Source organism: Ailuropoda melanoleuca, chromosome 4 (genome assembly GCF_002007445.2).
Source record: "Ailuropoda melanoleuca isolate Jingjing chromosome 4, ASM200744v2, whole genome shotgun sequence".
NCBI lineage: Eukaryota > Metazoa > Chordata > Mammalia > Carnivora > Ursidae > Ailuropoda > Ailuropoda melanoleuca.
In genome coordinates this window covers 124,142,717-124,168,460 of record NC_048221.1, presented here as the reverse complement: position 1 = coordinate 124,168,460, position 25,744 = coordinate 124,142,717, and the positions used below count along the sequence as shown (strand labels likewise).

The window sequence follows — 25,744 nt, the reverse complement described above, 5'->3', positions numbered from 1 at the left end:
GTATGATTGGCAAATAAAAATTGTATGTATTTAGGTTGTACATGATTTTTAAATTTTTATAACCGTGATGATTTAATATACGTATACATTGTGAAATAATTACTACATTCGGATTAATTAACACATCCATCACCCCACGTACTTTATTTACTTCCTCTTTTAAGATACTTTGAAAAGTGGTCTTTGTAAGGGCACCTGGGTGGCTCAGTCGTTAAGCGTCTGCCTTCGGGTCAGGTTGTGATCTCAGGGTCCTGGGATCAAGCCCCCCATCGGGCTCCCTCCTCGGTGGAGAGTCTGCTTCTCCCTCTCTCTCTGACCGTCCTCCCCACTTGTGCCCGCGGGCTCGTGCTCTCTCTCTCTCTCTCTGTGTCTCCAAAAAAAAAAAAAAAAAAAGTGGTCTTTGTAAATGTAACCCAGTAGGTAATACTATTGTTAGTGGACCAATGTATGGATAACATTTTTATAAAATCAATACCGGGTAAGTCAAGCCAGTGGTAAAATAATATGGCAAAACTTGTTTTCCCTCCTTTCTCATGAATAAGCCTAGTGTAGTTTTAGATTGAACCAGCCCTATTTTGAATCTGGAGTGGGTCCAGATACCTTGGTTTCAACAGAGATGTGCTTTCCTTATCTGGAATTACATACATCGTTTCTTTGCTTCTTCAGAAGTTTGAATACTGAGACTGTGGGCCCACAGGTATTTACAAGGGCCTTTAATTCATTGCTTTGCTTCCTGGAAATGATCAGAATTGCGGATGATAGGCTGGTCCAAATCCCAGCATAGCACAACCCCAAGTAAATGGAACCAGGATGATCCTAGATGCGTATAATAATTTCCCAGAACCAAACTGCTATTCTCCTTAGACTTTTCTTCTCCTTTTCTGTCCCCCAGGTGAGGCCCAGTCTGTCCAAAAGCTGATAATAGACTTTGGTAACTAGGTTCAAACTAAATAAAACAATAGTTCTGTTCCACTGAGGTTGTTTTGATGTTCGTATTTTGAACAAGCAGTTACTAACTTAAAAATGCACTGGGGAATGTTAGGCACCTGCTAAAAATAGGCCTATCATTATGTACTAATACAGAAAGATCTTGAAGATACATGAAGTGTAAAGAGCAAGGTGCAGAGCAGTGTGTGTAGTGCCATCGTTTGTGGAAGTTACAGGCATATGTACACACACACAAACAGTAAGCGTTCTTTTTTAAACATATGGTTTAGAATCTAGAGAGTATTTTCTTCTAGAAGTAATGCTGAAGTGGTGGTTACAGAGTGTTACATCATGACCCAAAGAGTAAATATTTGTATGAGTCCAACCCGATATAAATAAGTGATTGAATGAATACATACATGAAAGAGAAGGGACACATCATCTTTACCAAAGAATTTCAGCTAATAAATGTAGAAGGAACCAGGAGAATAAATAAATCACCATTAGCACACCACGGTAGTAATTGCTGCAAGCAAATTCTACAACTGAATGCTAAAATTAATGGGTGGGAAATGTTGAGAAACAAGGTATTTGCATAGCCTCAAACTCTGTCCCCCAAATATTTATTAATTACTGTGATGCTTTTAACATATGTCCACAACTCCTTTGTTATTCCTTCCACTAGGAAGTGGATCTTAATTCTCCTCCCCTTGAGTGAGGGCAGGACTAGTGACTCCTTCCGTACTCAAGTTGAGTACAGAAAGGGAAAGATAGTGGAGAAGACAGATGATCAGTGTAACATCACTAGTAATAAGTCACCTTGCTATCTTGTACATGCTGTTACGAAGCAATGAGAAGGGCACTTACCTCTGTGGTATTCTTCCCCCAAACCCATGACCCTAGTCTTTATGTGCCAAGGTCACAGAAGACAAGAAAAGGCTGAGAAACTGTCACAGATTGGAGGAAATAGGCATGACCACTAAAGGCATGGATTTGGTCTTGGAACAGACCAGAAAGAGGGAATTAGTAGAAAAACTGGTGAGACCCAGATAAAGTCAGCAGTTAGTGAATAGTCTTGTGCCAATGCTGATTTCTTGGTGTTGACTAGTGCACCATGAGCCACAGGGTATTAGCATTAGGGGGAGCCGGGTAGATGGTACTTGGGAGCTCTGTCTTTCTATCTTTCCAGTTCTTTCGTGAATCTCAGATTACTTCAAAAAGTTTCTTAAGTTCTAATACATCCTGCATGTCCCTTTGGGCATTACAAAATAAATAACATATTTTAAAAATTAAAGTAGAACTTAAAAGGTGGAGTTTAGTTTTAAAGAGCATGTAACATATGTCATGCTGAACAGGAAGATACTGGGCCACATCCTTGTTAGATTCTTAGTCAGCTCAGAAGGAGTTTAGGCTTGCCACATTAGTAAGGATGACAAATAGTAGTCACACTGTGGCTTCGTTTGACATGGTGGACCGCCCTTGATAGCAAAATGGAGTACATTTGCAGCAGCACGTGTTAGATGTTATCTCTACGGATTTCAAATAGAATGAAAACATTTTTAAAGTTTTAGGCTTTTAGTTTAAGTTGCTTGTTTTCTTTTTTTTTTCTTTTTAAAGATTTTATTTATTTATTTGACAGAGATAGAGACAGCCATCGAGAGAGGGAACACAAGCAGGGGGAGTGGGAGAGGAAGAAGCAGGCTCATAGCGGAGGAGCCAGATGTGGGGCTCGATCCCATAAAGCCGGGATCACGCCCTGAGCCGAAAGCAGTCGCTTAACTGCTGTGCCACCCAGGCGCCCCTAAGTTGCTTGTTTTCTTTCCCCAGGTATAAGGATCTGATGCCACATGATTTGGCTAGAGCAGCGCTTTCGTAAGTAAATGCAGTTTTATTTTAGTTCTTACTTCATTAAAAGTACTGTCTCCAGTTTTTACGCATGAAACAACATGTTTAATAGAATTTCCGTATCTAGGATATATTAACTTTTTTGTGGTGAGAAACAAATATTTACTGGCCTTTTCAAGATTTCTTTATGCTTCCTTTCATCCATATGTGCAGTACAAATTCAAGCAGCTGGTAGGTATCAGAAATGTTTATTTTGCAGGATTGACAATCTCTTGGCATGACAGTATTCTTTAAGGGGTGCTGTAGCTAGCTAGCTGGTATAACTGATCAGAGTAAATACAATATATATCTATCTATCTGATGATTATCTTAGACAGCTAATATTTATCTAGAAAGAAGCCTGGAATGAGACCTGAAGATTCATGTGTAAAACAAGTAAGAATATAAAATTAGGTGTGGTTACATGAGATTGAGATGGATAAGTAATTTGAGGAGAGTCATCAAATATGTGGCTGTTTCTGCAGTAGGAATAGCATGTAAAGCATTATCTCATTCATTTTTTATTGATGCCTTGCCTCTGTCTCTTCAGCCAGCCGCAGATCTTTTCTCGTTTGAAAAACCCTTTCAGTTGACCTTTCTGCCCATCTGGTTCTTTTTCTTCTCTTGCTGCCAGACTTTAAGAATGAATGAAAGCAGCAATTGCTTCTCTTTTCTTACTATCGTCTCCTTAATCTCGTAATAATTATTTCCATTCCTGCTGTTCTTCATTAACCGCACTTTGGAAGCTTCTCTTCTTAATGGTCACTAAGTGCACGAGTCTTTTCCCTGGCTTGGGTCTCTTTGTATTCTCTAGCATTGACCCGTCAGCCGTACTTGACCCTGTCTTCCTTTGATTTCTTAATATTATGCCCTAATGATTTTCCTTCCCTTTTTGGAATGATTCTTCTCTGCTTTTTAAAAAACTGAATCTCTTCCTCTTTCTCTTAAAAATATTTGGCAAATTTTAATTCTTACAGCATTGCATTTCTTTGTATACGTGCTTTTCCTTAAAAAAAAAAAAAAATCTCATCTACTTGATCTTTATTTTTTTCTGTGGAGAACTCCCAAATCTCTGAGTTTGACCTCTTTTCTTAGACACTTCAAGTATAGCATATCAAAAATAAAAATTATCAGGGCTCCTGGCTGGCTCAATTGGTAGAACATGTGACTTTTGATCTCAGGGTTGTGAGTTCAAGCCCTGTGTTGGGTGTGGAGCCTACTCAAAAAAATAAAAATTAAAAAAAGAAAAATTATCTTTTCCTTAAAGCCAACTTGTTTTCCTATTTCTGATGTTGGTGCCATTTCTGATTATGATCCCAGACTGGTGCTTTGCAAGTTTTTCCACAACTTTTTGTTTTAAAAACTGTCAAATCTACAATAAAATTGAAAGAATAATACAGTGAAAACCTAAAAACCTCCTACCCAGATTTAATCATTGTTAATCGTTTTGCCATATTTGTTGTATCTATGTTGTTTGAAGCATTTGACAGTAAGTTGCAGACATCTTGAAACTTCAGCCTGAAATACTCCAGTGTTTATTTCCTAAGAATAAGGATCTTCTCTGCTATCTGGGATGTCATTACTGTGGCTAAGACAATAAAGATGATTCCATTACTTCTAATGTTCAGTTCATAGTCAAATCCCCCATAATTGTTCCAAGAATGTCTTTTCTTTGAGTAGTATTCCTCCCTCCAAATCAGGACCCAGTTGAGGTTCACATTACAAATGGATATACGACTCTTTTAGTCTCTGACTTAGAACGTTTTCTTCCCCCCCCCTTCCCCGCCCCACATGACAATGACTTTTTGAAAAGTCTACCTTCCCGTAGAATGTCCCATATTCTGCATGTTTCTTCTTGGTGATATTTAACTTCCCTTTTGAATTTCCTATTAACTGGAAATGAGTTCTAGAGGCTTGCTTATTAGATTCAGGTTAAACATGTTTCGGTAAGGATGCTCTGTGGGTAAAGCACATGGTATTCTGTCATGTCAGGAGGCACATGGTGTATGATGCTGAATCTAGCCACTCAGTCATGATGGTCAGACTGCCAGGTCTTTGATTCCTAAAGGTACATTTTTTTTTGTTTTGTTTTGCAATTAGTAAGTTATCTCTGTAAAGTGATATGGTAGCACCATGTTCCCCAACAGTCTCTCACCAAGTGGTTTTAGCATTCATTGATGTTTTTGCCTGGGTCAGTTATTACATTAGAGGTTACAAATTTGTGATTTTTCTAATTCTGTTACTCCTCCTGCATTTATTGGCTGGTATTTTGTTTTTACGATTTTGAGAGAGTGGGAGAGCCAGCGAGCAGGGAGAGGGACAGAAGGAGAGGGAGAATCAGACTCCCCACTGAGCAGGGAGCCCGATGCGGGGGGATCACGACCTGAGCCAAAGGCAGACATTCAACCAACTGAGCCACCCAGGTGCCCCTGGCTGGTATTTTTCTATAAAGAGCAGTTTTCGTTCTTTCCCTCCCTCCCTCCCTCCCTTTCTTTTTTTTCTTTTTTTCTAGTGATGAAGACATGAATTTTTGTGTTGTTTTATTTTTGTTTTTTTAAGATTTTATTTAAGTGATCTCTGTGCCCAACATGGGGCTCAAACTCACAACCTCGAGATCAGGAGTTGCATGCCCCTCCGACTGAGCCGTCCAGGTGACCCATATTATTTATTGTGTTATAACTAATCTTAGTCATTATTCTTTTTGAAGCTCACACGTTTTATCTCTACACCCTGCAACCTGCCCCCTCAACCCCCCACTGCTGGGTGGAACGTGTGTGTGTGTGTGTGAAATTCATCCAAGAATCTCCCAACTATCTTAATGTTGATGTCTTGCTAGAGGGGAAAACAAGGTTCTCTTCAGCATGAAAGTTCTTTTCTTTTGAAACCTCCCTTTTTCCTTACCTTCCTCCAACTCCTAAGTATATAATCAGCCACCCCTTACAACCCCGGGGACAGCAGCTGTTTCTGCCCAAGGGTTCTGTCCCCATGCTTTAATAAAACCACCATTTTGCACCAAAAAAGAAAAAAAGAAAAACCAAGTCTGAGTTCAAGATGTGCTCATTCTATTCCTGCTAGAGACTGGAGTGTTATTGCTTCTAGTCTCTATTGGTGGGCAGAGCTAGACAAGTACACACACACACACACACACACACACACACACACACACACACAAATAAATCATGTGTTTATATTGATATTCCAAATTTAAATTTAATATACCTGCTATTTTACTTCAACTCTTTGATTTTATATCTGTCTCTCTTTTCTCTTTTGATCGAAACTTAGGTTCCTACTAACATTACTGTGTTTATGTATCTGTCTTATCTTTTTCCAAATTATTATTATTATTATTATTTTTTTTTTTAGATTTTTTTATTTTATTTTATTTATTTGACCGAGATAGAGACAGCCAACGAGAGAGGGAACACAAGCAGGGGGAGTGGGAGAGGAAGAAGCAGGCTCATAGCAGAGGAGCCTGATGTGGGGCTCAATCCCACAACGCCGGGATCACGCCCTGAGCTGAAGGCAGACGCCTAACCGCTGTGCCACCCAGGCGCCCCTCCAAATTATTTTTGATTCTTTGTATTTAACTTCTCTACCAATTGAACATCAACTGTTGACTTTTTACTTATTTATTTTAAAAAAGATTTTATTTATTTATTTTGAGAGAGCACGTGTATGAGCAGGGTAGGGGCAGAAGCAGAAGTAAAGGGAGAGAAGGAATCCCAAGCAGGTTCCACGGTGATCACAGAGCCCGACGCAGGGCTGGATTTCACAACCCTGAGATCGTGACCTGAGCTGGAATCAAGAGTCGGACACGCAACCGACTGAGCCACCCTGCGGTCCCTAAATGTTGACTTTTTAAATCACTTATTTATTCATTTCTTCTTTGATAAGGTGCCACATGCTTGTTGAATTCAGGAAAAGATATAGTCTCTACTCTTTTAAATTCAAAATTAACCTTTTAAAAGAAGTACAGTGTTTTATCTTATGACCTATGGCACTGTCTTGGTGCGTGAAATGTGTTTTTGCTTTGAACTTCTCTCAGGGGTTTGCTACATCGGACCAATGTCCCAAAGGATGTTGTTGATTATATCATCTTTGGCACAGTTATACAGGAAGTGAAAACTAGCAATGTGGCTAGAGAGGTGAGTAAAACAAACTTCATATTGTTCCAAGAGATTGATAGGCAAATCAACTTGAATTTCAGTTAACAGAATTACTTTTTTACATTATTCAAATTCATTAAAGCTATATCTATATGTGTGTATTTTAATTGATTTGAGAGAGAGAGGCAGAGTAGGAGCAGGGGGAGGGGCAGAGGGAGAGGGAGAAGCAGATGTCCCACTGAGCAAGGAGCCTGACACAGGGCTCTATCCCAGGAGCCTGAGATCGTGACCTGAGCCGAAGGCAGATGCTTAACTGACTGAGCCACCCAGGTGCCCCTCATTAAAGCTATATTTGACTTCAGGGGCGCCTGGGTGGCACAGCGGTTGGGCGTCTGCCTTCGGCTCAGGGCGTGATCCTGGCGTTATGGGATCGAGCCCCACATCGGGCTCCTCTGCTATGAGCCTGCTTCTTCCTCTCCCACTCCCCCTGCTTGTGTTCCCTCTCTCGCTAGCCGTCTCTATCTCTGTCAAATAAACAAATCTTTTAAAAAAAAAAAAAAAGCTATATTTGACTTCAGATGTGATTTTACAATTTGAATAACGAATGTTATTTAATACTTAACAGAGTTATAGTATAAATCAAATGATATATACTATACTAGTATATATTTATCCTATACTATAAATCAGATCGATTATTTGAGCTGCTTTGGGCTATATGTTCATTTGTCCTTTCTCTTAGGATAATATAGTATGGCAAAGTATGGCTAATGTGACTTTTAGTATGTTATCGTGGCTACTAATTAACTTAAAATTTCAACATTGTGCAAAGAACTTATTTCGTAACTTGGTTTTTGTTGGAGGTAGCCGTGCTTATTCATTTATTCCCATTAACTAGGTGACACATAGGGTGTTGTTTTTTTAAATGAGTTCACAGGCGTTTACTTTTACCCTAGTTGGCACAGCTCCAGGTAGTGTTTATTGGTGGCAACCAAGGTAATAACAGACCTTGGAACTTCCGTGACCTATCATACAGGCATTTCATAGTGAACAGTCCAAACACATCTTCTGGGCTTTGTTTCAATTTGAAAGTGATTATTTGGATAAAGTTGACTCCAAAGCACATTTCAGTGTGCTAAGCATTTTCTTTATTTCTAGTATTGGGCCTGCCATATTACCATGCTCAGTATAGTGGTAGGGGCGATGATTCACATCACTGTCAGTCGGGAAGAGGGAAAATGAGCAGCACTGAAAATACTGGTTCTGCCCCACATTTTTACCTGCCAGTAAATGTTAACGTTGTTGAAGGCCTGGCATTCCTTAAGCCCACAAAATCAACTGTATAATGTTAGGGAGGTGGGAAAGAATTAAGAACAGAAAGGGTTTTTTTTCCCTCCCCATCCTGGTTTTTTTGGTTTTTCGTGGGCTTTCACATTTCTAACTGTGTCAAATATGATAATTTTATAATTGCATCAAGCTCTTCATATTGCATATTCGACTTTATATTCTGAAAAAAATGGCACTTATAAGAGCACTTAAAAAGTAAATAGAGTATTTTAATTTTCTCAGTATTTCTAGTCTATCCTAATACTTAAAGCCATAGTTTTTTCCCTAAATTTTATCTGAAAATTTTCTATCTGTCTGCACATCTCAGCCATTAATTGACCAGCGGCAGCTTCCCTCTCCCTGCCCTGTCCTAATACCAGTTGCATTGCAGTCCGGGTGATTTTTGTGGTGGCTACAGGGAAAGGCGGCGTTGGGGGAATATGTTATGAATATGTCTCTACGGTTGTATCGTAACTTAAAAGCTAATGTGACTTCCAGCCAGAGAGCTTTTTAAGGACCTGTTACCTGTATTAATAACTTTGGGGGAAATCCTAAAGGTTCTGATGCTGAGTTCCCATGAACCTGACTTTACTGAAAGACCTGTGTTTATTTCCCTGCTCTTCTGCTTAACGAAAAGGCATCTTCCCCCTTTTCCCTTGGTGTACCATCCAGAGCACAGGCTTGCCTTGAGAGCTGTTCAAGCTTTAAATAGAAGTGTGTGGACAAGGTTCACCAGAAACCACTTCTATTTAAAGCTCTTTCAGTCCTGAGAGCCAACTGGGGCCAAGGGTGTAACACATGCTAGAAAGGACCTTGTGAGGATGAGGCCATAGCGACCTCAGCGCCCTTTCCACTTGCCCCACTGGTGTGTTGTCCTGTTCTGCCCCCTGGAGATTTGCTGCTTTGTTCCTTTTGAATTTGGTCTAAATTGAGAGGCTGATTGCCAGTGCCAGAGTAGTTTTCAGCAAAGTAGGTGGGGCACTTAGTATCAAGCCTACCTAGAAAGACCAGAATAAGGTTATGTTGCATATGCACTACTGTGACACACTTGTATTTCTACAGATGATGGTATATAGGGCATGTAAGTATAATAGTAAAAATCAGTGAAGAAACATGGAGCCTCAGGTGCCTGGGTGGCTCAGTTGGTTGTCTGACTTTAGCCCAGGTCATGATCTCAGGGTCCTGGGATGGAGCCTATATCAGACTCCCTGCTCAGCGGGTCTCCCTCTCCCTCTGCCCCTCCCCTGCGTGTGCTCTCTGTCTCTCTCAAATAAATAATAAAATCTTAAAAAAAAAGAAATACGGAGCTTCCTTAATCCAGACTTTAGAAACATGTTTATTTTAGCAGATTATAGGAGATCTTGTATTCTGAGGCTAGTTAAATAGTTTCAGAAAAGGGCCGTTCCTCTAATGGGAACCCAGATCTCATGGTAAATAGTGGTGGTGGTTGGTCGGGGGACAGTGAGAGCATTATTTTTAAAGTGTAACTTTAATATTATAAAAATATTCTAGCTATCCATTAATTTTTTACATATGCAGAAATGGAATCAGACATTGATATATTTTTTTAGCAGCATAATTTCCCCAATTAATAGCACAATGAAGTAATAGATGTCCTCATTTCATGTATGACTCATACTGTGCCATCATGATAGAGGCCATTTTGCAAGATTAATGAAGCTTCTCGGTACTTGTCAAGACCCATCAAATTATTCTCTTCTGAAGCACCTGTTACGTCATCATGCTGGACAGCTTTCTCTTTTTCCAGTTGTTTACCTGGTCTCACCCTTGTTTGTCAGAGTGTCACTTGGGGCTCAGGCAGTTTTGCAAAGTTTCTTTCATCAGCTTGAACTCCTGTGTATTGGCAAGTTTTCGAGTTTGACTTTGTGTTGGCACTACAGTGTGGTACGTGGAGTATGAGTTGGTTGCTGAGATAGACCAACTGACAGTAAGAGGAATGAGCAGAGAGCAGGGAGGGACCTGAGTGGGAATTCTGTTTATGAGTGGTCGGTACTTCAGAAATCACTTTCACCTTCTGGTTTGATGACTTGTGCTTTGCCACTAACCCTTTCGACTGTAGGAACAGAGTTTATGAGGATTCTACTCCACTATATGTTTCATCATTTCATCAGCTGTATTTTAACAGGTTTACTTTATTTGAAAACTTAAAGTCAGATTATATATTGACATCCTTGAAGGCTTGGAACAAAGCTTGGCTAAGAAATTAGGTGACATAGAAGGGTGTTGTAGCCTGTTTACCACACTAGACACCAGCTCTCAAGAATTTTGCAGTGTTTGTCAGTTAATGGCTAGATGAAAAATGAGTAAGCCATTTCTGTGATGGCCTTAATTTTATTCTAAATATTACTCTAGAATATTAACTTCAAAAGGGTTTCCTGATTCACCACAGAGAGAAGTGGTGCTCAAAGCGTCAATTCCAGGTAGTACTTTCTTTAGAAGTGACCATTTCATTTGTGTATTTCCTGAAGGCTGCCCTCGGAGCTGGCTTCTCTGACAAGACTCCTGCTCACACCGTCACCATGGCCTGCATCTCTGCCAACCAAGCCATGACCACAGGTGTGTTCACTTGAAAACAGAAGGTACAGGTTAATTCTTCTTGAGTGTTTTTTTTAAGATTTATTTTACTTATTTTGGAGAGAGAGAGACAGAGAGCACGTGGCGGGTAGGGGCAGAGAGAGAGGGAGAGAGAGTCTCAAGCAGACTCCACGCTGAGCGCAGGGCCCGATCCCAAGACCCTGAGATCACAACCTGAGCTGAAACCCAAGAGTGGACACCTAACTGTGCCACCCAGGCACCCCATAAAGAAGTACTCTTAACAGAAGTCAGTGATTAGCAAAGATTTCTAAATTCGTGTCTTTTTAAAAAAATAAGGTCACATTTAACATTTTTTATTTTTGACAGAAGTTCTCAACCTTTTTCTTTCTCTTTGTACCTGAGGGACATGGCCATTCATGTAGTTTCTCCATCAGTGATGTGGCTGGCCACAGCAGGGATTATCAGCTAGAAAAGTATGTCTCTAGGAGGGTGCTTTGAGGCATGAATAATTTATAACCTGCTAGGTTTTAAAGTTAGGTGATTCTAATGTCATACTCCCCTGTGAGGATTGCGGCCCTAGTGATGAATCACTGCTGTAATACAGCTCTTCTCCTTTCTCCCCACCCGTGGCATTTTTGTAATTAGTTGCAGATTCTCCTAACAGACCTTAGCAAAATCGTGGGACATTTTGTAGCATCGGTCCTTCTTGTGAAAATTCAGGAAACCTGAAAGATGTCATAATCGTGTGCTCTCTTAATAACATGAAGGCCAGCTAGGGCAGCCCGCCTCATGAGTGGCAGAGAATGATGCCAAATGCAGTGAGTGGGGGCATTCACTGTTCTATGAAGCATGTGACAACTCATAGATAAAGGAACAGAATACTTGCCAGTGGTCATAAAGATGATGGAGGGCTGCCTCACAGCTTCGAAAGGCAGACTTTCTCAAGCTTATAGCAGAAATTCCCATTGTAGGGGGAAAAAATCTTTCTGAAAACTGAAGCTGGGAGTTTATAAAATCTTAAGAATGTTTTGGTATAGAATATGATTTGTTTGAGAGTTGGTCCAATGGATATTTCCAGAAGCTCATGTCCATATGGCCTAATGAAACTTGTTTTTCTTTAGTTCATTGAATATAGTTTTACTCATTCAAAAAAATTATCTCAGTCTCTTTGAAAAGATGAGAAGCAGGGCGCCTGGGTAGCTCAGTCAGTTAAGCTTCCAACTCTTGGTTTCAACTCAGGTAATGATCTTCGGGTTATGGGATCGAGCGCCATGTCAGGCTCCATGCTCAGTGGGGAGTCTGCTTGAGAGTCTGTTTTTCTCTCCCCTGCCCTTTCTTCTCCCCTGCTCATGCTCGCTCACTCTCTCTAAAATAAATAAAATCTTTTTTAAAAAAAAGATGAAAAGCTTAATTACAGATGACCGTCATACAGTTTTTTAATGAAGAAGCTTAAATTATCAGTGGTCTGTTAATTTCTGCAAAAAATGTTCATATACGTGTTGCCTGTGCCCTGTAGGTATTGGCTTGATTGCTTCTGGGCAGTCTGATGTGATTGTGGCCGGTGGTGTAGAGTTAATGTCTGATGTCCCCATTCGTCATTCAAGGAAAATGAGGAAAATGATGCTTGAGCTCAATAAGGCCAAGACTCTGGGTCAGCGACTGTCTTTATTCTCGAAATTCAGACTGAATTTCCTAGCACCTGAGGTAAGATTGTGAACTCCTATAAAAGACCTGTGTTTTTTCAGAGCATCCCACTACAAAGATGTAGAATTAGGTAAGACAGCAAGGGTCAGTTATGCTCTAGTAGTTGCTGATTCTGTTAATTACAGGGAAGGGGTCATTATTTGCTCAAGATGGAAAAAAAAAAAAAAAGATTATGGTCAGAAAATTTGAATTTGTGAGCCCTCCTCGGAGATGCCCTGCTTACAGAAAGCTTCTCCCATCTTGGTCTTGATTGACTTCCCCAGATAACCCGAGGTGCGGTAGAACACCTGTTGACAGCATACCTGATCCTGTGTGGCTCCTTTCCCAGCTCCCTGCAGTGGCTGAGTTCTCCACTAGTGAGACTATGGGCCACTCTGCAGACCGGCTGGCCGCCGCCTTCGCTGTTTCTCGACAGGACCAGGATGAGTATGCCCTGCGCTCACACAGCCTGGCCAAGAAGGCGCAGGATGAAGGACTCCTGTCTGATGTTGTGCCCTTCAAAGTACCAGGTAAAATGGTTTGCTCAACTTTGTAAAGAATGCTTTGTGCCACTTGTTAGGGAGTTCTGAATTGCTTCTAAAACTCCAAAAGCCCCAAATGACTTTTCAGTAAGTATATTGGTTCTGTTTCCAGAATAGTCACTCTTAAACATGGACTCAAGTTTCAGTTTATGTTGTAACAATAGGTTAACATTTCAAAAAGAGAGGTTTTTCTAAGAGTCTGCTTTGAGGTCTTCCTGCTATATTTTAGTTCTTATGTATATCCCTGTTTTAAAAACTCTTCATTCATATGATTTCTGTATAAAATTGCCAAATATGAATGAATATCATAAGTAGGGTGTCCTTCTTTTGTTAGAACATTTAGATTATTTCCCAGGTGTCTTAAGAGTATAGTTTAGGGGCACCTAGCTGGCTCAGTTGGTAGAGCATGTGACTCTTGATCTTGGGGCTGTAGGTTCGAGCCCCATGTTGGGCATAGAGAATACTTAAAAAGAATAAAATCTAAAAAAAAAAAATATAGTTTTAAATTTGATAATATCTTGATGACTGTAAGAGACTTTCTTTTTAATAAGTAGGTGTGGTTTGCATTTTATTTGTCGTAGTTTTTAGAACATATTACTCTATCGAAGATACATAAGGAGTTAAAAAGCTCATGTTTTTATAGGAAAAGATACAGTCACCAAAGATAATGGCATTCGTCCTTCTTCTCTGGAGCAGATGGCCAAACTAAAACCTGCATTCATCAAGCCCTATGGCACAGTGACAGCTGCAAATTCTTCTTTCCTGGTAACTGTGTGTGATATGTGTCCTAGTGACTCGTACTTTTGGGCTCTCAACAGAAAAATCCACAGTAAATCTATTTGTATGCATCATGAATAGAGGGGTAAAAATACAGTTAATTCATTAGAAAAATATTAAAATGGAATCATTTAAAAAAATAGAATCCTAGTTTTAAGGCCTTTGGAGTCACCTGATCCAGCCTCCATTCTGATACAAAAAGCTATTCTGTTCAGGCGTTTAACCAGTCAGAAAACTGATCAGCTGTGCCAGGCAGCGGGGTTAGAAAGGCCAGTGATTGTAATGGAGCGAGAAGGTGCGGTGGTGGCTGCGAGCATAGGCTCACGGAGAAGACACGGACAGGAGGCGTTTGAGAGGCTCCTCGGAGGAGGTGGCAGGTGAGCTGCAAATCCTGAAGGGAGGGTACAAGCCAATTCAGGAATTCAATAAATGCATTTTAGGCAAAGGGAATGGCAAGGAGGTATGAGAGCAAGGGTTTCTTTTGGGAAAAGCTTGATTAGAACATAGGATATGAATTTGAGGAGTTATATAAGACGTGGAAAGTAGGCAGAGAGAGTGACAAGATACCTCTTCTAGCTCTGATTGTTAGAAAATGATGCTTTCAGGGCACCTAGGGGGCACAGTTGGTTAAGCGTCTGACTCTTGGTTTTGGCTTAGATCCTGATCTCGGGGTCATGGGATCAAGTCCTGCGTCAGGCTCTGTGCTCATCACAGAGTCTGCTTGAGATTCTGTCTCTTCCTCTCCCTCTACCCCTCCCACCTGTGCTCGGATGCGTTTGTGTGTGTCTTCTGTCTGTCTCTCTCAAATAAAAAAAGAAAAGAAAATGATGCTTTCTACTGGCCCCCATGTTACTTTCCTATAAGCAGTTTCTATAAGCATTTTCTTATGAACATATGGAATACATATATCTACCCTCATTTTTTGTCGTTGTCGTTTTGCTAATCAGCGTATAGCTTCATATCCTTCCTTGTTTTTTCGACTCCTCCTTAATTAAACATCCCTATGGATTCTGTTTCTGCTTATAGGATGTGATTTCTCTTCTCCTACCTTGGGGTGTAGTCTTCTAGATACAGTCCAGCTGGTCAGTGTGTCTTTTACAATATATCTTCCCTACCTGGACACAAAGTCTGGAAACATGGGCACATGTTGACATATTTGACTTTGTTAAGTGACTACTTAATACCCACTCTTGGAGTGGTTCCAGCAGGAGGGTGCACGCCCCCCCCACCCCGTTAAGCCTGAGTGGTGACGGACTGAGTAGATAATCATTTCCAAAACCAAATTGAATGATAGGGCTGTACGGGGTGGGCTCTACTCTTGCCGGATCTGACTCCCCTCATTACTTCTGGGGTATGCTAAAGGTGCAGGTTTATTCAGTGAAAGTCAGAAACACATCATCAGAGGCAGCACATCACGGATACGTGGGTTTTAGGAAATGTGTTCATGCACCACATTCATTGCAGCTTGGCACAGCGGCACATTATCGTAAGGAAATGTCCCTAAACCATTTATTGTATATAGTCCTCTATGTTTCCAAGCTTTATGGCCCCTCTGTTGGTGGTAGCTCCTTAGTCTCTTCAGGGTTACTGAGTTATAAAAATATTGTAGAATGTGGTAGAAATTGTTTTGATATTACAAACTCTTAAGTAGTGAATTTTGGATTTTGGGTTTTTTGGGGGTTTTTTTGTTGTTGTTGTTTTTGAGCTCTTTCGAAGTCATGGTAAAGGGTTTTTTTTCAGTGGTAGCTCTTTATCTCTGAACTTCTTGATCGTCAGTTGGGAAAAAGCATATGGGGTGTGTCCAAGGAGGGAAGACCATGGTTCTGATGTTCGCAGCTGCCTCCCTGTTTCTTCTTCCATATCACCTCGAAGCCTGTGTTTCCTTCCACAGGCAGGAGGCAGCTCAGAAACAGTCCATAAAATGTAAAAATAAGTAAGTAAATGAGAGATTGTTTTAATTCACAAAGCTTCTTATATTCTGTGCCAAAAGCACAAATCTTTTGGCCTAAGTTTTTTACGAATACATATTCCTAAAGTTACCTATTCTCTTCGTCCATTTTGATAATTGTGGTGCTTTTGAACAGGTTCTTCTACCCTCTTCCTTGAAAAATGAGTCAGTGTGTGTTTGAATTGTGAATTAATGATGGATAAAATGGAAAAAGTTCTGTTACATAAAATCTCTGTGTAAGTTTAATTAGTTGGGAGATTCAGGAACCCTACATAGAAGACATACAGAGACTTCCAGAAGGGCTGAAGAATTTAACATTATTGTTCTTAACATTTCAGACTGATGGTGCGTCTGCAATGCTGATTATGGCAGAGGAAAAAGCTCTGGCCATGGGTTATAAGCCGAAGGCATATTTGAGGTAAGGTACATGTTCAAATAAATTGCCTCAGTTTCTTTATTTCATTCCTGGAGCTAACCCCTCTGTTTTTCACCTAGGGATTTTGTGTATGTGTCTCAGGATCCAAAAGATCAACTTTTACTTGGGTAGGTAGCAGTGTATATCCTTGGGCTATAATCGAAAGGATTTGATTACCCACATTTATTATATAGATTTTAAAGTACATTAAGTTCTGATAGGGAACAAACTGAGGGTTGCTCGAGGGACGTGGGTGGGGGATGGGTAGATGGGGGATGGGGATCAAGGAGGGCACTTGTGAATGGCACCAGGGTTTGTATGTAAGTGATGAAACACTGAATTCTACTCCAGAAACCAATATTGCAGTATATGTTAACTAACAAAATTTAAATACAATACAATAATTAAAATAAAGTACATTGAGTTCTGAGTTCCTAATTATTTTTGTGCGTTGGATTCTTTTCCCCCCTTTGGGTGTGTGTGTGTGTTTGCGTGATTCTTAAAAAATATTCCTTTATGTTGGTAAATCATTTTACAGTTTTGGATCCTTTTTTATTTTTTCTTATACATTTCTACTTATATATACAGTCCTGTATTCTTTTTTTCATTAAGGTGTCAGAACTATTTCTTCATATTGCTACACAGTCTTCATAATAGCATTTTATAAAAGCTTCCTCATATTTAGATTGTCTCCCCTTCCCTCACGGCTCTTCCCCCTCACTAGCCTCCATCATGTCCTTCAAACTAGCCACACTCTTCCCTATGCTCTGCCCTCTGTACTGTATGTTTTTCTGGTTCTTCACATTGTTTGTCCTTCTCTTCCAGAGTTTGTTTGTTAACTGTATCCCTGACTCCGGAATATACCCTTAATGTTTGTACAGTAGAATCAGTGAATAAGTGAAAGGTATTATAATACCTTATGTAAAACTCAGCTTGGGGAAGAAGGAGTTCCTAGGTTAAAAATTAAAATTCTTAACATATTACTTATTTTTTCTTTTTAGACCAACATATGCTACTCCAAAAGTTCTGGAAAAGGCAGGATTGACAATGAATGATATTGATGCTTTTGAATTTCATGAGGCATTCTCAGTAAGTCACCTAAAAGATGCATNATGATATTGATGCTTTTGAATTTCATGAGGCATTCTCAGTAAGTCACTTAAAAGATGCATATCAAAGGATTGTAACCATAAAAAATGTAGTCTGTGTTTGTGTGGGAGATCCAGGTGTGGCTTATGATGTGCGTAAAACACAAGGAGAGCTTTATATTTGGAGTACTGACCTGCACTGTTGGAAGGGGCATAAGGGGAGGGAATCCAGTGGTACAGTTTGAAGCCCTACCTTTTGAGGCGATCTCTTAGAGGCCTTTGGAAAGTAGCAAAATGTTTCCTTAGGAAAATTTTACTAAAAACTGAAGGATTTGCTCAACTTTAATGGCAAGGGACATTAATAACAAGGTCCTTTCCCTTGTAGGGTCAGATTTTGGCTAATTTTAAAGCCATGGATTCTGATTGGTTTGCACAAAACTACATGGGTAGAAAAACCAAGGTAAGTGTTTGACTAAAAGTATGATTGAATTTCCAAAGCACTGTAGTATTTGGAGTGTAGTTGGCTGCTAATAAAAATATGAAGGGGAGGCTGCTCCTTCTTATGAAGAATTTTATATTACATTAAATATATTTATTTCGTAGTTGAAAAATAATTCTTGGAAATCTTTAGAAAAAATGAAAGTAAAATCTAGGTTGTCTTTCGTTCTTCCAATTCTGGAGTTAGATGAAAAATAAATGGTCCAAGGCTTTCAGAATTGACCTAGAATTTCTTTCTTTATAGTAAAATAATATGTAATGGGTCTTAAGTTAGTCATTTTCTCAGTCTCTGTTACCTTCCTATTGGTAAGAGCCTGGCCTGAGTCTTAAGTTAACTCATCATTATATTTGTGTCTGTTTTGTGGGAGCCAGGTTGGGTCACCTCCTCTGGAGAAGTTTAACAACTGGGGTGGATCGCTGTCCCTGGGACACCCATTTGGAGCTACTGGCTGCCGGTTGGTCATGGCAGCTGCCAACAGATTGCGGAAGGAGGGAGGCCAATATGGCTTAGTGGCTGCCTGTGCAGCTGGTGGGCAGGTACGTCGCAGCAGCCTCATAGAGGCTTCTGGAAAGTCATTTTCTTGGAAACAAAACAGGCTTATATGAGCATGTTTCATTTAGTTAACTTTGAAACACCCTTAGAGCAATATTTCTGATGACAGACAACTAGGAAAAAAACAGCCTATTTTGAGGGGAAGAGGGTACAACTTTAATTCTGATAATATTTTGGAAGGAAGTTGGTTTTTAAACCCAAGCTATTTCTATTCCTAAAATAATGTTTATATTATTTATTTAAGATTTTATTTATTTGAGAGAGAGAGAGCGCGGGAGTTGGGGGGAGGAGCAGAAGGAGAGAGAGAGAGAATCCTAAGCAGATGCTGTGCCGAGCGCAGAGCCCGATGTGGGGCTCGATCTCACCTGAGCCAAAATCGAGAGTCAGATGCTTAACCACCTGAGCCACCCAGGTGCCCCTATATTTTTTATTTTTAAAAGGAATACAACCTCATTATAGAAAGTACAAAAAGTATACAGAAAAGAATTAGAATCACCTATAATCCCTTCAGCAGACACTATCATTAACATTTTGATGTATTTTCTTCTTTAATAAAATTTACTCATTTATCTAGTCACCGTGAGACCTTATCTATAAAATCTCTCCAAGAAGTAAATGATCATTCTTGAAAACTGAACTGTACCTTACTTGGAGAATGTATTTACTTCTGGATGACTTACTGCTGTTTACTGGGGGATTTGTATTCTCTGGATTTCTTTCGTTGGCCTTACTTGTGCTGCGGACACAGCTTACTGCCTGCTGCAGCATTTCATTCTGGGGATAAAATCCAGAAGGAGGTCTAATTATAATCTCCTTTTTTTTCCCCCCCTAACCCTAATGGAAACAGATTTGGTTTTCTTCCAGATCACAGAAACTTTCTGTTGCTAATCAAGATGAATAAGCTATGTAAAAGTTTAAACATCTTACACTTAAAAACCTCTATATATGGGTTGCCTCAGAAACTTTGAAGAAGTAAGAGGTCAGTTATTTGTAGGTTGGGGCATTTTGGACTACATGATGAAAAGCATTTTTCAGTCTGTGAAACTTCAGCCACGGAAAACCATAGTCAGGACTGGAGCCTTCCCTTCTATCTTCCAGTGCCAGGCTTAACCGAGGGAGATAACCAGTGCCTGGTACTGTGCAGAGTGGGTGGTCCACATAGTTGAGTGTCCTGTGGTTTTGAGTGTGTGTTCCCTGATAGTTCATCTACCACACAGAGTATAACACAATAGTGGATACTTTTGTGGAGGAACGGATAATACCACCCAGTACCTTTTTTTCTAGAATTTTATAGTATGGTGACAGAGAGAGGAGATGATGTACCTTAGAAAGTAGATTGAACTTGGCATTGTTTCATCAAGAGCCGAATGCCTGATACAAACACGACCAGGAGATTAGAGAAGGGATCCGGCATTTTGGTTCTAGAGTAGGGTTTCCCAGCTTTGGCTCTGTTAACATTTTGGGCCAGATAATTCTTTGTGGTCGGGGGGTTGTATTCTACGTTGTAGGATGAGTTTTTTGTTTTTGTTTAAGATTTATTGATTTATTTTTAGAGAGAGAACCAGCAGGAGCAGGGGCAGAGGGAGAGAGAGAGAGAGAGAGAAGCAGACTCCCCACCAAATGCGGAGCCCAGCCTGGGGTTCCATCTCACCACCCTGAGATCATGACCTGAGCCGGAATCAAGAGTCGTATGCTCAACCAACTGAGCCAGCCAGGCGCCCTGTGTTCTACAATGTTTAGTGTGATCTCTACCCACTATATGCCAGTAGCAACACTCCCTTTCCCCATACACACATCAGATCACAGTGTTTGGAAGGCAGAGCTGGGATCAAACTCTATAGCCTGTACTTTTCACATTGTTCTCTTTTGCCTCGGGACTGGCTGGATTCTTCCACCTTCCATTGCTCTAATTGAACTCTTATTTTCCCCTTTACAGGGCCATGCTATGATTGTGGAAGCTTATCCAAAATAAGAGATAATGAAGAGGTGACCTGGAGTTTCTGTGCAACACTCGCACTAGGCAATGCCATTCCAATGCATTACTAAATGACATCCATAGTTCCTAGCTCCTCTTAGGAAAACACGATCTGTGGCCTTCTGTTAAATACTTTGCAATTAAGCCTTGCTATAGTGCTCTGAGCTTTCCAGTAATCATGGCTTACTGCTCTTTCAGGGATTTCTTAGTCACCAGAATCACATAGTGATAACGTTTAAGCAATTGTTTTTGGTCTCTATTTTCATTAAGTACTCCAGAGTGGTTGCAATTTGGGGAAGAGGTTAGCTGAGATCTGGAATCATCTTTGTAACATTTGCAAATTATACTCTTTCCTGTTTGTGACCTAAAGACAAGTGTTTTCTATAAAATACAAACCAATGTGCCTAAAGAAACTTAATTATGGAAAGGTAATTCAGAGTTTAAATGTTCCTGACAACTTACAGTAAATGTTTAGATGTATAAGTACCCTGTTAACCTTAATAAAGTGAGGAAGTGCCAAACGGTTTGCCTTATTTTTTACTGGAGGTAAAAGGTGGTTCTCTTGGGGGCAGATTTGCCTTTACTCATTTGTAACTTCTCACCATCTTAGTCAACCATGAAGCTGCTAGGAGTATAAAGAGGGTCTTACTTTAGAATAACACCTTTCCCCCCCATTGCTCCACAGAAGTAAATTTATTTCACTGTTTGGACATGTCTCTGTTTGCCAGGATTTAAGTGAAGTGTAAAGAAATTTAAAAATATTTATCAACATAATAAAAACTCTTTTTATTATGCACTAAATATATGCTAGTGCTTTGAAGAAGCTCCAGTCTCTCAGTTGTGGCCATTTCTGTGGATGTTGCTTACATCTATGAAGGTCACGGGCAATCCGAATCCTCCTCTAGTTAGGACAGATTGGGTGAAGGAGGAAGTACTAACCACTTAACAGGGTATTTGAGACTCCCAGCATCATTTCCCCATGATTTCATGGGTAATTTCAACATAATGGGAGTTTTTAATACTGAAAACCAATATATTTACATAGATATCACAGAATTCACCTCTAGATAAATATGAAAGGTAAAAAACTTTCTTAAAATTTTAGAAAAAAATAAATTTTTTAGAAAAAATACTTTAAAAAAATATCCACTATGGCCTTAGGTTGGGGAGAGAGGGAAGTTTCTTAAGATATTTAAAGTCCTAATCATAAAGGAATTGATCTATAAATTTGTTCATGTTGAAATAACTTTTGATAGAGTTGAAAGACAAGCCACCAAAGGGGCAAAAATACAGATACTTCTTACAAAGGAGATCTGTATCTCTCTCTTAAAGATATATCTGTGTTTTTCTGTATGATGTAGATGTATCTTTCAAAGGATCCAGGATATATAAAGAATTTCTGTAAATCAAGAAGAAGAAAGATAACTCAGTAAAAAAGGGGGGCTATTAACAAGGATTTTCTAGAAAATAATGTAGAAATAGAGAATAAACATGAGAAGATGCTGATTAGTAAAGAAAAATTAGTATTAGAATGAGATACCATTTTATACCCACCAGGAGAAATGAACAGGACTCAGAATACCATGTGTTGATAAGGATGTGGAACAGCAGGAACTATTATACACTGCTGGTGAGAATACAGGTTGATACAACTACTTTGGAAAATAGTCTGGCGTTATCTGGTACATTTGAAAATGACAACACAGTCTATGACCCAGCACACAAGTACCAGGAGACATGTATGTACAAGAGTGTTCGTGGCACCATTGCTTTTTTTTTTTTTTTAAGATTTATTTATTTTAGACTAGGGAGGGCATTGGGGGGGGGTGGAGAGAGAGAGAGAAACTCAAGTGGACTCTGCACCGAGTGCAAGCCGGACACAGGGCTAGATCTCATGACCCTGAGATCACGACCCGAGCCGAAACCAAGAGTCAGCTGCTTAGCTGACTGCGCCACCCAGGCGCCCTACCATTCCTCTTTAATAGCAAAATATTGTAAATAACAAATGCTTGTTGACAGGAAAGGTTCAGAAACAAGCAAAACTAAGTATATTTGTAGGATGCCTGCATATGAGATAAAATATTTTCTGAAACAGTTAAGGGAAAAGAGAAATCTTTCATACAGAAGAATTCCAAATAATATATGTAGACTCTGCCCCAGGAAGCTGAGCATGTCCCTCCTCACTTGAGTGTGGGCTGGACTTCATGTCTCACCTCCAGCAAATAGACCATGAAAAGGGAAAACAAGGCAACCTTTCAGTGGAGAAACGTGAGAAACACTAGCTTAACCAAGTGCCCCGGGTTAACATCACCAGTGCTGTGGTATGGGTCACATACCTCCTGGCACGATGTAACCGTGGGTACATTGACTTCAGTCGTATTCTTTCCAAATGCCCATAAGCCAGTTGGATCATAAGAAAACAGCAGACAAACACAAATCCAGGAACATTCTAAAATTACTTGACCGTGTTCAAAACTATCAAGGTCATGAAAAAATAATCAAGGTCATCTATCAAGGTCATGAGAAACTCAGACCAGAGGAAGCTAAGGAGCTATGACCACTAAATGTAATATGGTATCCTGGACTGGACTCTGAAACAGAAAAGGGATATTCGTGGAAAGCTGGTAAGATTCGGAGATAGTAGGGATTGTTTTTTCCTTTTTCTTTTGTCCTTTTATTCTATAATTACAAAATTAGAAAAATTGAGATTTTGGTTGATGTTAAGGTACATTTTTATTTCTGGTGTCTTAAAAATTCATATATTGGTTATATATTTTGTAAAAAAAAAAAAAGGAATACTTATAATTCTGTAGATTCCCCCCCCCCCCAAATTTGAGAAGTTACAAGAAAAATCTTACAGGTTAGGGAGGCATCCAAGGTGGCGGCGGCGGAGACCTTAATTTCGTCTGGTCCCAGGAATTCAGCTAGATAGCCATCAAACCATTCTGAACACCTGCGAACTCAACAGGAGATGGAAGAAAAAGAATAGCTGCAACTCTACGAATAGAAAAGTGACCACTTTCTGGAAGGTAGTGTGCAGAGAAGTGAATCTGAGGCGATATACAGGAAGCTAGACCGTGGTGGGGGGGGGTGGTTTGGAACCCTCACTGGGACAGTGTGGTCTCAGGACCCTCGGGGTCACAGGAAGACTGGGGGTGCCTGAGTGCGGTAGAGCTCCCAGGTATTGGAGCAGGGAAGCTGGCTGCAAAGACTGAGCCGAGGAGTGGGCTCCCAGCTTTGGGTGGCCATAAACCGTGATCTCTGGCACAGTCGGGCCCCTGCTCTTCCAGTAAGGGGCCCAGCAAGTGGCAGAACCAGGGAGACTCCCCTTCCTCCCCCGGGAGGAGCGGCACGGGAGCCTGAATCTGCTGGGTTTGGAGACTCCAAACTGGGCTGTGTGCCAGAGATAGAAACGCTCGGTCACAGGCCGTGCGAGCACAGAGTGCGGCTGGAGACCAGGGAGACAGGAGCGATTGACTGCTTTTCCCTGAGGGCGCACTAAAGAACGGGCCCCCAAGCTTTCAGCTCCAGGGCTGGAGATTGGGAGGCCACAGTTTTCATTCTCATCCTCTAAAGCTGCGCGGAGAGCCTTTAAGGAACAAAAGCCACAGAGAGCAAACCAAAGCAGATACCTTAGCCCGGCCCCTGGCAAGGGCAGTGCGATTCTGTCTGGGGCAAAGACATTTGAGACTCAACACAACAGGCCCCTCCCCCAGAAGATCCAGCCAAGACCAAGTTTACCAATCAATGAGAACTGCAAAACTCCAGCAGTAGGGGAATACAGCACAAAGAATTCATGGCTTTTTCCCCATGATTCTTTAGTCTTTCAACTTTAATATTTTAAATTTTCTTTATTTTTTTTATTTAAATTTTTCTTCTTTCCTTTTTCAACCAACTTATTATATCAACTTTTAGAAAATCTATTTTAATTTTCATTTTTACAGTCACATTCTATCCCTGCATTGTATTTAATCTTATTTTTGTATATATATAGTTTTACTTTCTTTAAAATTTTGGGATGCAATTTCTTCTAATAGACCAAAATACACTCAAAATCTAGTGTATGGCTCTGTAGAAAGGACTGGCATGATATACTCAGGGTGCTAAATAAGAAAAATTTGCAGCCAAGAATACTTTATCCAGCTAGAATGTCATTCAAAATAGGAGAGAGAAAAAGCTTCCAGGACAAAGAGAAGCTAAAAGATTTGTGATCACCAAACCAGCCCTAGAGGAAATATTGAAAGGGGTCCTCTAAGCAAAGAGAGAGCCCAAAAGTAACATAGATCAGAAAGGAACAGAGACAATATACAGTAACAGTCACCTTACAGGTAATACAAGGGCACTAAATTCATATCTTTCAACAGTTACCATGAATGTAAATGGGCTAAATGCCCCAATCAAAAGAAATACAGGGTATCTAATACAGGGTATTAGATTGGATATAAAAGCAAGACCCATCGATATGCTGTCTGCAAGAGACTCATTTTAGAACCAAAAACACCTCCAGATTGAAAGTGAGGGGGGTGGAAAACCATTTACCATGCTAATGGACATCAAAAGAAAGCTGTGGTGGCAATCCTTATATCAGACAAATTAGATTTTAAACCAAAGACTGTAAAGATGAGGAAAGACACTATATNAAGACACTATACCATAATTAAAGGGTCTATCCAACAAGATCTACCAATTGTAAATATTTATGCCCCTAACATGGGAGCAGCCAATTATGTAAGCCAATAACAAAACCAAAGAAACACATTGATAATAATAATAGTAGGGGACTTTAACACCCACCTCACTGCAACAGACAGATCATCTGGTGAGAAGATCAACAAGGAAACAAGGGACCAGATGCACTTCACGGATATATTCAGAACAATCCATCCCAAAGCAATAGAATACACATTCCTCTCGAGTGCACATGGTACATTCTCCAGAATAGGTCACATCCTGGGTCACAAATCAGGTTTCAACTGGTACCAAAAGATTGGGATTATTCCCTGCATATTTTTCAGACCACAATGTTTTGAAACTGGAACTGAATCACAAGAAGAAAGTTTGAAAGAACTCAAATACATGGAAGCTAAAGAGCATCCTAGTAAAGAATGAATGGGTCAACCAGGAAATTAAAGAATTTTTAAAAAATTAATTGAAACAAATGAAAATGAAAACACAGCTGTTCAAAACCTTTGGGATGCAGCAAAGGCGGTCCTAAGAGGGAAGTAGATAGCAATACAAGCCNGAAACAAATGAAAATGAAAACACAACTGTTCAAAACCTTTGGGATGCAGCAAAGGCGGTCCTAAGAGGGAAGTAGATAGCAATACAAGCTTTTCTCAAGAAACAAGAAAGGTCTCAAATACACAACCTAACCGTACACCTAAAGAAGCTGGAGAAAGAACAGCAAATAAAGCCTAAACCCAGCAGGAGAAGAGAAATAAAGATCAGAGCAGAAATCAACGA

The 25,744-nt window shown here is 40.1% G+C and overlaps 1 protein-coding gene across 3 annotated transcripts in view; it reads left to right on the top strand.

The window, feature by feature from the left end:
• Positions 1-20,802, top strand: part of HADHB (hydroxyacyl-CoA dehydrogenase trifunctional multienzyme complex subunit beta) — a 34,765-nt gene extending 13,963 nt beyond the window's left edge. Inside the window, exons 5-16 of one of the 3 annotated variants that reach the window (XM_034659791.1) lie at positions 2,755-2,799; positions 6,860-6,959; positions 10,736-10,823; positions 12,319-12,506; positions 12,922-13,015; positions 13,671-13,792; positions 16,091-16,170; positions 16,248-16,295; positions 17,169-17,256; positions 17,641-17,715; positions 18,126-18,290; positions 20,243-20,802. In XM_034659791.1, coding sequence (XP_034515682.1) covers positions 2,755-2,799; positions 6,860-6,959; positions 10,736-10,823; positions 12,319-12,506; positions 12,922-13,015; positions 13,671-13,792; positions 16,091-16,170; positions 16,248-16,295; positions 17,169-17,256; positions 17,641-17,715; positions 18,126-18,290; positions 20,243-20,278 — 1,129 coding nt within the window. In that variant the 3' untranslated portion in view covers positions 20,279-20,802. Of the gene's footprint in view, positions 1-2,754; positions 2,800-6,859; positions 6,960-10,735; positions 10,824-12,318; positions 12,507-12,834; positions 13,016-13,670; positions 13,793-16,090; positions 16,171-16,247; positions 16,296-17,168; positions 17,257-17,640; positions 17,716-18,125; positions 18,291-20,242 lie in introns of all 3 variants that reach the window. The other 2 variants (XM_034659790.1, XM_011235040.3) reach the window with 2 other exon arrangements.
• The last annotated feature ends 4,942 nt before the right edge of the window (positions 20,803-25,744 follow it).